At 35.0% G+C, this 16,285-nt stretch overlaps 1 protein-coding gene across 1 annotated transcript; it reads right to left on the reverse strand.

Annotated features, from left to right (window-relative positions):
- Positions 1 to 1,076: 1,076 nt before the first annotated feature.
- LOC120090156 (cytochrome P450 CYP82D47-like) lies at positions 1,077 to 4,200 on the reverse strand. The gene is made up of 2 exons (XM_039047675.1): positions 3,159 to 4,200; positions 1,077 to 1,824 (listed from the first exon to the last, which is right to left on the reverse strand). The coding sequence occupies exons 1-2, from the start codon at positions 4,107 to 4,109 to the stop codon at positions 1,201 to 1,203; spliced, it is 1,575 nt and encodes a 524-aa protein (XP_038903603.1). The 5' UTR covers positions 4,110 to 4,200; the 3' UTR covers positions 1,077 to 1,200.
- Positions 4,201 to 16,285: the final 12,085 nt, after the last annotated feature.

Here is a 16,285-nt window from a genome sequence, read left to right on the forward strand (position 1 = left end):
TTTTTATATGCATCACCTTATTTTGATTAAAAAAGAATGAAAACAATTGGAAGTTAATTAAAAGAGAGAGAAAACCAAACAAATCAGAATGAGGTGATCCATATAAAAAAACAATTAAATTAAAAATGAGAGAGAAAATTGTTGGTTGAGAATAAAAGAGAAACAGTTGGTTTAAAAAGCAAATGTAAAAAATTATATGAATAAAAATATAGGATAGGGTCACATGTCATTCATTGAAGTAGGGAGGTAGGGAAGATTTCTCTATTACGGTAGAACCGGAAATTTTCTCTAAGGAATAGGGAAGATTAAAACGTAAAAATTGAGTATAAATTAATGGTAATTAATGGTAAAGATTAAATGGTTTAACACTAAATTTCTTACTTCAAATTATATAATAATCAGTAAACGTCTTTTGTTTCTTTTTTTGAACTTTGACGTTAAGTTGAATCAAAAATATTTTTCGATCTTTCAAAAGTTTCAAAAATATTCTTAAACTTAAAAAATATTCTAACTAATAATTTTTTTTTTTATGGAAACGGCTAGTGTTTCGTATAAAAAGTATACTTAAACTAAAAAAAATGTTAAAAAAATACCTTTATTATCGAATAAACACCTTAATACTTTCTTACTCTATTTCCATCTTTTTTTTTCTCTCTCATCTCTTATTTAATGACCTCTCCTCTTATTCCTCTTTTTGTGAATAATAATAATAAATAAATAAAATTGTCCACTTCAATTACAATGTATAAACTATAACAACAAGAAAAACAAGAGATATTAAAACTCAAATATTTTAACAATGTCGCATGTTAGTAGTTGAGTATGTATTAATAACCAAATATATCTTTTCTATTTGGTTATTTATCATTTTAGTATGTTTTAAAGGGATATTTTGATATTAAAATTTTGTGAGACTGTATGGGATTTTATATTTTAACTTAAAATTTGGTTTTTATTTGGTTACTGAGAAGATTCATATAAGAAGCAATCTAGGGGAGAAAAATGAGAGTATCTAAAAAATAATACTATATTATAACGATTATAATGTTTTCAATCTTTTTAATTTGAGATCTTCAACCAAAAATATATTGAATCCACATCATAATAGATTTTTTTATCCAAGATATTAATGGCACCAACATTATTAAACCATCTTTTGTAACATCAGACACTCATCTGTTGTAGAATTTGATTACGAAATTACTCATAAACTTGGGCAGGTAGTCGTGGAGTTAAAACAACTTCAAGTGGAGCTTTTCTACCATTAGCCAACCCAGGACTCTCTTCCATGTCAAGAAGCTCTTCGGATGGCCTATCAACTTTAAACCCATGTAGCAAGTTTGCTAGCGTAATATGTATTATTTGAAGGGCGGATGAGATGGCAGGGCACATCCTTCGACCATTCCCAAATGGTATCAATTGGGGACTTTGTCCTCTAACATCAATATACTTTTGGCTTGTTAAAAATCTTTCTGGTCGAAATTCACTAGCATGTTCCCAAATAAGTGGGTCTTTTTGTAGCTTTTGAGCATTAACAATGAGACGTGTTCCTCTAGAGATGTGGTAGCCAGAAATTGTGCAATCTTCTATAGATTCATGAGGGATTAAAAGTGGTCCAGCTGGATATAATCGTAGAGTTTCCTTCACAATAGCTTGGAGATATATTAGATTTTTTACATCTGTCTCTTTCACCTGTCTTTCTCTTCCAATTTGTTCGTCTAATTCAAGTTGAGCCTTCTTCAATGCATCTTCATTGTTGAGAAGTAAAGAAAGAGCCCATATCATTGTAATTGACGTAGTGTCAAATCCGCCTAATATCACATTCTGCATTAAAATGATGATGGTCTTCTTACCACTTCTTTACCGTATAGTTTTATCTTTTTAACCATTCACTAAATACTTTGAGCCAAACTTCAAAATAAAAACAAGTCTTGAAAAATTATTTCTTTTTGGTATTCAAAATAAGCTTTATTGTGTAAAATACTCCCTAAAATATAGACAACAAATTGACATGGATATCAATACGTGGAATTAGTGTTTATAATCTTAATTTTCAAAACCCAAACGAGAATATACTTCTCAAATTCCCTTTTGATCCCAAAATCTCCCTACCCTCTTTTAATCTATAAACTTCTTAAATTCTTTCCATTTTAATTAAAAAAACCATCCTACTCTTTTTCTTAATGTGAAAAATAATAATTTTCACCCCAAACATATATATTGTATTCATTTTAACAGTCAAATTATACCTTCAAATAAGTATTATAATTTTAACCATAAACTTTAAAAAAATCTAAAATTATACCTCTAAATGTTGTAAAAAAGTATTTTTCTTAAGTTAATGAACTATTAAACATATGTACAACATAAGAAATCAATAATTTGTCAAAAACGACAATAGAGCTAGCTTTTTTTTAAAAGAAAAAAGTTATGAATTTTAGCAATTAATTTGTATACTATCTTAACTTATTTTGGTGTAAATTTAATGAGTTTATAAAGATTTGTACATGGTTATATATTAAAATTATATACAAATTAGTGACAATCGAAACAACAATATTAAAAAGACCACATTTATTTATGTTTAGAGTCAAATTGGGTAAAATTAAAAGTTGAGGGTCGAAACTAAACAAATGACCCATTTAAGTTCAAAATTCTTTTTCTTTTCTTTTTTAATTTCCACACTTTCCAAATTCAATCCTAATTCCTAAACTTCGCGTAATTAATTTTGGGCCATGATGTCAAAATTTTAAATAATTATTTAATTCCAACTTGACAAATCGATACACATATTTTAAATGTAAATGTCATTCCAAACAATTATTTTATACCCTAGCGGATTCAATATAAAATTTCCCAATAATATACATTAAAACAAAATAATTGAAAGAAGTTGTAGTATAGCCAAAAGTGGAGAACCAAAATGAAAAATTATTATAAATGAAAAAATTGTTCAAAATATTTATAATTAATAGTAAAATATTACAGTCTATTTATGATAAATTGTAATAGACTACTATATGTTATCAAGTTTATCGCAGATAGTAAAACTGTTTTATATTTGTAAATATTTTGGTTCATTCTCTTATATTTAAAAATAATCTTATATAATATAATATATGATGATAACTAAAGCATTCAAATAATATATACTTTACCAAACATGTAGCTTTAATGATTGTATCAGCATCGTAGTCAAAATGTTGTCCATCATCATCTTCAACAGTTGAAATCATTACATCCATGAAGTCTTGTTCTTCCATATCCCCTTTATTGCAATAATCTCTCCTCTCTCGATGTTGTTGGAGGAATATGTGAAATGCCTCGTCTAATATTTGTGCATTCTTCTTCATGGCTTCTTCATGTCCTCCTATGTCCAACCAACTCAGAAATGGATACGATTCTGAAGGAATGAATTTTCCAAAGAATTCAAAGAAACCCTCTAACGCCTTTCGCCATTTTTCTCTGCCCCCAAGGTCATTGAAGGCGGTGGCAAATCGCTTCCCAATCACCATCTTCAACATGGTGTCGAGGGTTATGTCTACAAACCACCTCTTCATTTCCACCACAACTTTTTCACTTTTCTTACTGTTTTCGAGCACATATAACTCGTGGAGTTCCTTCATCCATCTATGAACCTCAAATGATCTAATGCGTTCGAGTTGCTCAGTGCGTCGATTTGTGAAGAGTCCAAGCGTGGCTAATTTGCGTACATGGCGCCAATATGGATTGTATGGGCTGAACGCCATCATGGCGTAGTCATAAGCAAGAAGCTTTGACGCAAGCAGCTTTGGACGAGACGCAAATATTCTATCGTTTGTAGTAAAACACTCCATTGCTATTTTCCAATTGCTCACAATCAAAGCTTTTTTCCTACCAAACCTAAACGTGAATATTGGCCCATACGCATCCGCCATTTTGGACAACGTCTTGTGAGTTGGCTCCTCTGTATTGAGTAGATGGAGGTGGCCAATCACCGGCCAAGCGCCATCGGCTTCCGGTGGGAGCCTCTTCCGTTGACCGACGGATCTCCGGGAAATAATGAAAATAGCGAAGAAAAAGAAGACAAGGGCAAAGAATATTCCGGTGACGGCGTGAGGCTGTTCCATTTCTGCTTCTCTAAATAATGTTCTTAAGCTTCAGGGTCTGGAGAATCAAGTGCTGCAAAGGGTTAGTTTATTTAAGAAGCCACATATCTTTATGGACTCCAAAATTAAATTAAATGGAGCTTTTTCTTCTTCTTTTATAATTTGTTTTTTTACTTTTTTTACATACGGTCGACAAAACTTTAATTACTCTGCAATAATTGATCTTCAACCTGGTCAAGAAAGGAAAAGTACAATTCATCTTGAATTAAATTCATATCTTAGCTTTTTTAACGAGGATAGAAAATGAGTGGAAACTAAGGCCAGTTGGGATTAATTTAGGGAAAAAACTGTTGTTCAAAAATTTAATTTTATTTCCACATTCGTTATAGAAACGGATTAAGCCAACTCATTTTAATTACAACGACAGACATAAAAGAAAGCAACAACTCTCACATGACCATGTTGCTTGCCTTCAGCAATCAGGAAGGAAACTTTAAAAAGACCAACACCTTCATCATTTAATAGATCAACAACCTTCAAACAATTTGACTCAATTAAGGTATTTAGGATCAGAAGAGAAAACATACTCTAAAGTCCCTTGCTTGAAAAATGGATCTTTACGTTCTTGCAACGGAGTATGAACTTCAAACTAGTGAATTGAACATGCTCCAAGTGGACTCGAATTCCCATCCCAAGGCGCCCGAGTTGGAAGCAGAGTATCAAATAGCATCAGTATCCAATTTCAATAAGAAGAAGCAAGAGGTTGCCAACCAGATTCCACATCCAATAGTTACCTTATTTATCGATTAAAGGAAAATAAAATAGGGCACAAAAATATGGATACTTTTATAACACTTAGCTTAAATATTTTCAAATAAAAATGAAATAAATCTGCTAGTTTAGAGACAAAAATTGGACATTTTTGTTAAGGATGTTAAGGATGCCAACACATAAAATACAGTCTTGCCTCTCTACCAAAAGAATAGGGCTTACCAAAGGAATATGTTGGTTACAACAACATATCTAACCATTTGTTTTGTTGAGTTATTTTTGCATTCCCGAATTAAGGATTCCATATTGTATAAATAAATCACCTATGTACATTTCAATATACAAGAAATTATAAAGGAAAAGTTGGCTTGTTACTGTCGTATACTATCTGAGTTATCATCTGCCCGATTGAAACTATCGTTTATCTTTTCTGATACTATCTTCTACCTCCTGATGCTATCGTCTACACGATATCGTCTACCTCCTGACGCAATCGTCTACACGATATCATCTATCGTCTACCTCCTGACGCTATCGTCAACACGATATCATCTATCGTCTACCTCCTGACGCTATTGTCTACACGATATCGCCTATCTCTTGAAGTTGTCGTCTACCGGTGAGAACATACCGACTGGATCAACTGGAGCAGGAGCTGCTCTGCACAGCACAGAAGGAAGCTCCGGCAGTGGTGCTTCCAGCTCGTCGATAGCACTTGAGGTAAATCCTCAATACAAAGCGTTGATGGCTATAGATCAACTTCTCCTCGGTTGGCTGTATAACTCCATGATACCAGAAGTTGCCATTCAATTGATGGGATGTGAATGTGTAAAGGATCTGCGGACCAGCATTCAACAACTCTTTGGTGTTCAGTCTAGGGCTGAAGAAGATTATTTGACATATGTGTTTCAAACAACCAGAAAAGGTAATTTGAAAATCGAAGAGTACCTTCGAACTATGAAAATGAATTCTGACAATCTCGAGCAAGCTGGTAGTCCCGTGCCACCAAGAGCTCTTGTTTCACAGGTACTACTAGGACTTGATGAAGAGTAAAATGTCATTGTGGACATGATCCAAAGGAGAGCGGACATGTCATGGCTAGATATGCAGTCAGAACTTCTTCTATATGAAAGAAGATTGGAACATCAGTCAAACCAAAAGACGACAGTAGGCTTCAACCAAGTCAGTAATGCATCAGTGAATATGACAAACACTAGACATGTCAACAAAAACAACAAGACCAATAGCAGCAATAAGTCTACTGGGGGAGGACAACAAGGCGGTGGTGGCAATGGCAGAGGTCGAGGCAGGGGAAGAAACAACAACAAACCTATGTGTCAAGTCTATGGGAAGGTGGGACACATAGCGTTCTACTGCTTCAACAGGTATAACAGAGATTTTGTTCCCAATTCTCCCCAAAACAAGGGACAACCCTTCTCCAATAACCAGACCAAAAACACATAATCTCACCCAACAGCCCTAGCCACTGCTTATGGAAGTAACCCTTTTCTGACAAGATAAGAAAACACGACTGATGCAAATTGGTATGCTGACAGTGGTACCTCCAATCATGTTACCTCAGACTTCAACAATCTTGGCAATCTGATTGAATACTCAGGTACTAAAGTAGTCATTGTAGCTAATGGTAATACTCTAGAAATTTCTCATGTTGGAACTGCATGTCTGTCTAGTGATGCCTGCAATTTGAAACTGAATGATATGTTATGTGTGTCTGCCATAGCAAAAAGTTTGGTCAGTATATCTAAGCTAACAAAAGATAATAACGTGTTTATTAAATTTCACACGGATTACTGTCTTGTTAAGGACAAGGGTACGAGACAAACAGTAATGAAGGGAATGCTTAAAGATGGACTATATCAGTTAAGGGTGTAGAAGCCGGCTCAAAGTCAGTAGGAAACGGAGTACCATCACAACCAGTGCACAAGAATAAAGATCTATCTGCTCTTAGCATATCTTCGAAGCATAGGGTGTCTAAGGTTACATGGCATAGAAGGCTTGGCCATCCTTTGTAAAAAACACTAGAGTTTATTATCAAAGGTTGTAATCTCCCTATGTTATCTAATGAAGAGCTCAAATTTTGTGATTCTTGTAGCTATGGAAAATCGTATTTTTTTAGCCTTCCCTAACTCTAACTCAAGAGCATCTGCATCTTTTGAACTTATACATATTGATTTGTGGGTTCAAGCTCCTCTCTTGTCTACAGATGGGTACAAGTATTATGCTATCTTTGTTGATGATCATAGTAGGTACATATGGATCTATCCTCTGAGGTTAAAAAGTGACACATTAACAGCTTTTCAACACTTTCTCATCATGATACAAACTCAGTTCAATACACTGATCAAGTCCGTACAGTCGGATAATGGTGGATAATTTGTTAAGATACAGAAATTCTGTCATCAGCTTGGCATTGCATCCAAGTACACCTGTCCGTATACGTTAGCACAAAATGGAAGGGCTGAGAGGAAGTACAGACACATAATGAAGATAGGGCTAACCCTACTAGCCCAAGCACATCTTTCCTTACATCATTGATGGGATGCCTTCTTATACTCAACTCTGTTGATTAATGGCCTTCCCACCCATATCCTAAATGGATAGTCTCCAATGGAAGTGATGTTAAAAAAGAAGCTCAGGTTCGAGGAGCTTCGAATATTTGGGTGTGCATGTTTCCCCTGCTTGAGACGGTACAATTCACATAAGTTAAGCTATCGCACAGAGAAGTGCATCTATCTCGGTTCGACTGTGAATCACGAAGGCTATAAATTCCTCAACCCTAGTGGTAGGCTATTCATCTCTTGGCATGTTGTGTTTGATGAAACTGACTTTCCTTGTCAGGTGTCTTCTTCAGCTTGCAGACCAGCCAAGCAAGCAGTTGCCATCCACCCGGTTTCCTGGCTGCCCTTCAGTCAGGACACACCACACAATGACTCTATGTCCTCTACGTCCACCACCTCACCCTCATCAATTGTCAGAATAACCCACACCCAATCATCAACTAATACCTCTACAGACGGCCCAACCTTTCCACCTTCTTCTTTTGATTGTCTACCCACCAATTGTGTACCCAACGATCATTTACCCCCATCGTCTAGTGTCTAGCCCACTGATCGTCTACCCACCAGTTGTTTACCCAGCGATCACTCACCCAACGATTATTCACCTACTGATAATTTATCCAGCGATCGTTTACCCTCATCGTGTAATGTCTAGCCCACTGATCGTCTACCCACTGATAGTTTACCCAACGATCATTTACCCAACGATCGTGTACCCAATGATCGTTTACCCAGCGATCGTTTACCCATCACACACTTACCCATTGATCGTGTACCCACCGATCGTTTACCACCTAAACTACATTTCCTGCCACCCAACCAATAGACGTTCACCTTTGTTGTTCACTTTCACCGATACTGTTCCACACCTTCCATGTCTACTCATCCATGATTACCCGAGGAAAGGCAGACATCTTCAAACCCAAAATACTATCCTCCCAAACCCAAAAAGACTGGTCCCTAATCGAACCTACTCGAGTCAGTGATTGCGCTCAAAAACCACGTAAGTGGAAAAATAGCAATGAGTGATGATTTTCAAGCATTAATGAAAAATCAGACCTGGACTTTGGTTCCTCCATCACCGTCAATGAACGTTATTGGCAATAAATGGGTATTCAGAATCAAACGGAGTCCTAATGGCTCCATTCTATGCTACAGGGCACGTCTCATAGCAAAAAGGCTTCCGTCAAAACCCGAGCATTGATTTCTTTGAGACGTTTAGTCTAGTGGTAAAGGCATCCACCATCTGGATCTCATTAGCCTTACGTATCCAAAGGTGGCAACTAAGACAGTTAGATTTCAATAACGCCTTCCTTAACGAGTCCTCACTAAAAGAAGTTACATGTGCCAACTGCAAGGATTTGTTGACCTCAACTGCCAAATCATGTTTGTCGCTTACACAAGGCCATATTATGGCCTCAAACAAGTGCCAAGGGCCTGGAACAACACACAACTGAAAAAACACTATGTAGCTAGGGCTTTCAGAATGCTAAGTCTGATAAATCTCTCTTCATATATCTGCCTTGATACTCTTACTAGTATATGTTGATGATGTAATTATCACCAGCACCGATCAACGGGTAATCCAACAAAGCTTGTAATAGCCTTAGACTCCAAGTTTTCTTTAAAGGATCTTGGCCAACTCCATTACTTCCTTGGAGTCCAACTGTACAATGTCCCCAATGGAGTTCTACTGAATCAGGAAAGTATGTCGAGGACCTACTTCACTGCCTTGACCTTAGAGATCTAAATCCGACACCCTCTCCAAGTGTTCTAAACAAGCCAACTCACCATCTCTGATGGCACTCTCCTGACAATCCCTATATCTATCGGAGCACGATTGGTGCCCTACAATACTTAACCACCACGAGACCTGACATTACATATGATGGTAATCATCTAAATCAGTACTTAAAGCAACCTACAGACGTTCACTGGCAAGTGGTGAAGAGAGTACTAAGATATGTAAGTAGCACTCGACACTTTGGCCTCTATATTCAACATGGGTCCGACCTTTCTGTTTCGTCCTTCTCCGATGCCGATTGGGCAGCCAACATAGAAGATCAAAAAAAGGTTGCTGCTTATTGCATCTTCCTTTGAGGTAATCTTGTCTCCTGGTCCTCTAAGAAACATCCGTTGTCGCCCGGTCTAGCACAGAGTTTGAATATAGAGCACTCGCTCATGCTTCGGTAGAAATCATCTGGGTGCAACAACTACTGTCTGAGATTGGTATCAAACATAAGTCGGCTCCAGTCCTTTGGTGTGACAACCTTAATGTCGGTGCACTAGCCATCAATCCGGTGTTTCATGTGCAGACCAAGCACATTGAGATCGACATTCACTTCATTCATGATCAAGTCCTCAGTGGCCAGCTTGATGTTCATTATGTACCATCCTCCGACTAAATCACTGACTGCCTCACCAAGACCTTAACACATTCACAGCTCTTCCACCTTTGATCCAAACTCGATGTAGTAGAACTACCTTCTCGTTTGAAGAGGAATGTTAAGGATGTTAAGGATGTCAACACATAAAATACAGTCTTGCCTCTCTACTAAAAGTATAGGGCTTACCAAAGGAATAGGTTGATTACAACAACATATCTAACCATTTGTTTTGTTGAGTTATTTTTACATTCCCAAATTAGGGATTCCATATTGTATAAATACATCACTTATGTACATTTCAATACACAAGAAATTATAAAGGAAAAGTTTGCTTACCACTGTCGTGTACTGTTTGAGTTATCGTCTACCCGATTGAAACTATCATTTACCTTTTCTGATACTATCGTCTACCTCCTGATGCTATCATCTACATGATATCGTCTACCTCCTGACGCAATCTTCTACACGATATCATCTATCGTCTACCTCCTGATGCTATCGTCTACACAATATCATGTATCGTCTAACTCTTGACGCTATCGTCTACACGATATCATCTATCGTCTACACGATATCGCCTATCTCTTGAAGCTGTTGTCTACCTCCACCAAACGCTATCGTCTATCTTTAATGCTATCTTTTACCTTGTCTAAGTGGTATCGTTCGCCGCATGAGTCAAGCCATATCCTTCAACCTCACATTCTAACTATTTTAATGTGGAAATGTCAAATGTTGAATATCTCCGCTAACTTCTAGAGCAAAATGAGTTCTAAAACATATTTTAATGAAATATTATGGATTTTTTTTTTAAAAAAAACAAAAATCTGAAAATGAAAACTCTTGTAATTCGTATTAAGGTCGTTGCTCTTTCTGCGTTTTTTCACTACGTTCATCTATTTTTCAAGAGTGTACAAACCAAATCGAAAAATTGAAAAACTAGTTGAACAAATGTTAGTCGGCCGAATTTAAAGGATTTTCGATCGGCATCAATTTTTTATTTTGAGAAAATTGAAGGATAGTCGGCTAGATGTTCTGGAAAGTATATTTTCGACCAAACTGCTCAGTGACATTTTACATCTCCATCAACTTACCTCGATTATGTGTGTAACTATGAAGTACAGATACTTCATGTGAGGCAAAGAATCTATATCAGACACGTGTTGAATGTCGATACTTCTAGATACTTTCCAAATACGTATCTGACACATGATTTGACATATCTATTTCTCGCGTACTTTTAAAAAAAAAAAAGAAAAAGGAAAAATAACTCATATAATCTTTCCCGATCTAAAACTAGGCAAACTATTTAAAAAGTTCACTACTCGAGTCCAAAACTAAAACAAAAAAAAAAAAAAAAAATCAAACCCTAGACTAGAATCATCTAATCTCCATTATCACATTTGAGTCCTCACAAAGTCCACCAAAATATAAACCATTTTGATATCTTCAACAATTCAATAAAGAAGTTCTACCTCTAATCTTCTTCTTATTCTTCTTTGTAATATGAGTCACGTTTCTATTGCATTTTATTAACTATTGTACTTCAACATCTTAGATGTTGCTTTTTTTGTATTGTATTTCAGTGTTTGTATTCAGTTTTATACTATTGTTATTAACTTGTATGCTAAATTTATCTATATCCTAGATTTTTTTTTAAACAAAAAGAAAATGTATCTTCAATGTGTCAATATCCTCATTTTTTAGAAATATATATTAAAAAATGATGCATTCTTAGACGTATCCATATCTTAGATTTTAGAAATTGATGAATCGTCGTATTCGATCGTATCCGTATTGTGTAGCCATATTTGTGTCTGTGTTTCATAGAAGTGTAATAAAGGAAAAACAACCATTTACCTAAGAGCAATGATTAGGTACAGGTTATACCTAATTCTTGTACTCGACTTATTTATTTCACAAAAAATTAATTAAAAAAATAATTGCCATTTGATAGTTTGGTGGAAGCTTCAATTACAAAAAATAAATATAGTTGGACTCCACCTAAATATTTTCCTTTACCTAATCAAGGGAGATAAAAATAAATACTAAAATATTATTTTCCCCCCCTTTTTTTTCCCAACGTTCACTCGCCCATTTCTGTCACTTTCCATCATCATCTTTCCATCTCCCTAATGCATTTATCTTTTCTTCTCTCTTAAATATCTTTTCTTCTCCCAATCCATTTTTCTACCATTTTTTTAATGGATGCTTAGGTTTTGGATCTAATTTTTATTTAGTCCCTAAGTTTCAATATGATACAAAATTAGTCTTTAAGTTTTGACTTTTGTTTCCATTTAGTCTATACATTTCAAAATATTATAATTTTACCTATGAGATTTGAATTCTATTTTAATTTGGTCCCTGGATTTCAAGATGTTACATTTATAACATCAAATTTTCATTAAGTACTCATTTTCAATCATTGATGTCAATGTCTACTAAGTAATTTAAAACATTATGAATTTTTTTTTATTTAATTAGAATCAAACTCAAAACTTAATTTGTAACATTTTAAAATTGAAGGACCAAAGAGAAATTAAATCAAAACTTTGAAATTAAAAAGGTATTTTTCCCTTTCTTTATTCTCTCTCATTTCTCAGTTTTCATCGTCTCCTCTATCTCCATATCTCCCTTTTTAGAAACTTCTTCTCTCTTTTCCATCTTTGTTTTTCATTTTTATCTCTTCGTCTCCTTTCTTTTTAGGTTTAATATTCTCTCTTCTTCATTCCTTATTCTTTTCTCTTCTATTCTCATTTTTTTTCTTTTTTAAGTTTGATGGTTTTACGAAAAACGGAAAAAACCAAATGTCGACCGTGTCCTCTACTGGCCGACGCTTGTGCCATCCCCACAATAGATGAAAACACACCAATAAAATTCGAGTCATTAGCGGCCGACGGTGATTTTTGTCCAAAATTGACTTCGCCAGAACAATGTTCACCTCTACTATTTTCACATCTTTAACTTGCTCTACATCAAATTTGACCTTTTTAGGATTATTTTTTTTTATTAGTTTACGCCTCAATTAGCTCGCTGTTAGCTCGGATTTTTTATTGCCTAACAAACCCTCATGAAGCAAATAATATTTATAATTTCACTGAATCTACAACTTATACTACAACGTAGCACAAGTGGTAAGTACGGGGTCGAACTTTGAGGAATCTCTCGATATTTAGCCTATTTATGAATCCGAGCGGTAACCAAGGGGAGTTTTTGTTGTTGATTAATTTTTCACAATGAAATTTAAAACGATGAATTTAAAAGAAAAACTGAACAGTGGAATTTAATGTGATTTAAAAGATTCTAATCTAGGGATTAGGAATCCTCCCGATTTCTTGGTTATTCATCGACCTTTAATTATATGAAATGCGTGCTAATTATTATCTTAGCTCATATACACTAAAAGCCTTGATATGCATGCCCTAGTTTCATGATTAATTCCTTAATCAACCTAGATACTTCAATTAGTTGGGTTCGATAGCGTCCAGATCAATCAAGTATCCAAATTATGAATAGTTAATCTAGCTAAGTTGAATTAAAAAGTCGAAAAGCATAGGATATTAAATAAATTATTCTTGAAGTTCACTAATCATGCAATGTTATGAAAAGATTGTCGTAAATAACCTAAATCAGACACAAGCATGCTTTAGCCTTGCTCGTTTGAGATTAAAAATACCTAACATATTAACAATCCCTAGTGTTGAAATATGATGTATTTGCCCTAAGGGTATTTTTGTCTTTTTACTTACGTCTACTGCTCTAGAGTTTTTAGTCCTAGGTCTATTTATATCTGAGTCTGGGTGTTGTGTATGGTGTGACAAAATTAATAAAACTTCTCAAATGTGGTTTTTTCTCCCTGATCTAGGGTTTTCTATGTAAACCTTGTCTTCGTTCTCCTTCTCTTATTTTCAATATAGTATTAGAGTAAAGTGACGAAACCCTAACTGGGAAGAAAGAAATTCAATCGTCAACTCTAGGAGGTATTGGGAATACGGCTGAAGCTTTAACCAATGTTGCGATTCAGGCCATTGTCGACCGATACCTCCGATCTATTCTTAGCCCGATGAAGATATAGTAGTTGATCGGAACTCATCCAGCCGACCAGCCATCTAAGTCAGACACAGCCGCCCAGCTGGGGATGCTTCCAGCCGCACCGTTCCTACAGTCGATCGGGTCAGATTGCTTCATCTTCTATAAGTTGTCTCCAGGAACTAGTTTCCTGAGAGAAAATACATATATGATTAGTGACACCTGAATCTATTATCTAGGTCTTTTTATTGTTTTCCACTAAGCATGTTTCGATGACTAGTGAATCACATTTACTTTGTCGTTCGAATTTTTCATTCTCATCTATATTGTTCAAAACTTTAAATGCATTAGGAGATAGAGGAAAATCCTCCATTAAAATTTTGTTGAATAATCATTTGCTAGTAATTTTCATGTTGAATTGTTATTACCGTTAATTAAAGTGAAAGCGAGTATTTTAGAAGAATTCGACATGCTAAAAATTTAAACATATTCTTATTAGTAAATAGCAACAAAATCCAAATCAAGTTTTAGCAAAAAGTAGTAATGCACCATAATAATTATTATTTGCAACAATGCTATAGTGAGTCGAAATAAGTGCTACCGCGGGGTAGTCAAATACTCCTACATTAAAGCAAGACAGTCTTGGCTAAATACTATCTCCAAAATAACTCATGTTTTGATAATCATTTAGATACCGTTTTTTGTCGGAACTTCCTAACACTTTAATAATTTTGTAAGTGTAACCCTCCATTTTCAGACCTCACAGGTCGGTCCCAACGATGTTACCGAATTGGAAAGTCAAGGTTGGAAAATGACCTAAGAAATCCTATCCATTTCCAGAGTTTGAGTTGTTCTGAATCCTATATTACAACCCTTTGTGGGGATAGCCATCATTAAAAAACTAGCAAGGTCGACTTAAAGACGACAAGCAGGCGCAACATAGGAATCTCACGATCAAAACAAATAGAAGAGACCACAGGACATGGTGACACATATCCTTCACCCACTTATTATGAACTACTTCCCCCCTTTTACCTTGATGTTAACCTATGCAAACACTTTCTGAATGAAGGTCACTTCTAGGGTGACACTAAGCGTCATATGAATCTCACATTGTGAACTTTCTTGGGACATGAGAGTTGAAACCAATATATCATATATTTGACTTTACATTGAATGACTTCCCTTCATTCACCTTGATCTTGACTAATGCAAACACTTTTCGAATGGAGGTCATTCCCATAGTGACACGAGTGTCGCATGAATCTCATGGTGTGAAACTCTTAGGATGTGAGAATAAAAATCAAAATATCACTTTTGATTATACTGTGAATAGCTTCCTCAATTCACCATAATCTCGATTTATGTAAACACTTTCCGAATGGAGGTCACTCCCTAGGTGACATGAAGTGTCACATGAATCTTGATTGCGAACTCTTACGAACATGAGAGCTAAAAATAACATATCATATATGTTATTAATTTCCTACTGAAGCATTCTTAAATTCCCACCCAAGTGTTCTAATAATATATCATATATGCTATTAAACTCCCACTGAAGTGTCCTAATATTTGTTTGGGTATATTCTTACTCGAGTTTGTTTCGGCTAATTAAACAACCTAAGTCTAATTGTTTATCCAAGTATAACATTTATATTTGGATTTAACCTACGATGTCTAGGTGATAAATCAGTTTTAAAACCTCACATCGCTCATGTATTGTCATAAAACTTGTTAACAATGCACAATTATTCGGCTATAATCCCCAGGTAGGAGGTGTTCCGTAGACCGTCAACTTAAGTACCCCCAGCCTTAGACAGGATTATATATCGATTGAGTTTGTGATCAAATTTTACAAAATGCCGACCTATTTTAACTATTAAAATAGGTGGTTAACCTACGTGAGCATGCAACTTATCTTAATTATGAATTTTAAATATGTAACCCAATTTTATAACAACTTACAAGATTTTAGACATGTTAGGCATCCATAACATACATCAAAGGTGTTCAATATTTAATATAACATTTATATTAAAATATTTGAAACCCTATATATGCATACTATATATTCTAACATTTTATAACATAAATTCAATGCATTTAACATGCTTTCTATGGTGAGATTTTAAATCTACATGGCATATTTTATGCACATACAAGATTTATTTAATTATAACATATATCACATGCATAAATAATTAAACATAGACTAATATGGTTTTAGTTTTGGCATTATCAAGTAAATAAAAGCCTAATTATTATAAAATTTAGCAAAAATCAGCTCCAAAATGCTTCTAGTTCGCTTGAATCGCCTTGAACCGGATCGTCAATGCTCAAAATTGGGCTGAATCAGGCAAAAACCATTGAGTACTATCAAGCAGCGAGTATGCCATCAAGCACCGAGTATGCCCTCAAGCTTCGAGTATTTCAC

Source organism: Benincasa hispida, chromosome 11, assembly GCF_009727055.1.
Source record: "Benincasa hispida cultivar B227 chromosome 11, ASM972705v1, whole genome shotgun sequence".
Taxonomy (NCBI): domain Eukaryota; kingdom Viridiplantae; phylum Streptophyta; class Magnoliopsida; order Cucurbitales; family Cucurbitaceae; genus Benincasa; species Benincasa hispida.

Coding starts and splice junctions, on each gene's coding strand:
- LOC120090156 (XM_039047675.1), bottom strand. CDS start 4,109: ATGGAACAGCCTCACGCCGTCACCGGAATATTCTTTGCCCTTGTCTTC. Junction 1,825..3,158: donor TCATTAAAGCTACATGTTTG/GTAAAGTATATA, acceptor ATTTTAATGCAG/AATGTGATATTAGGCGGATT.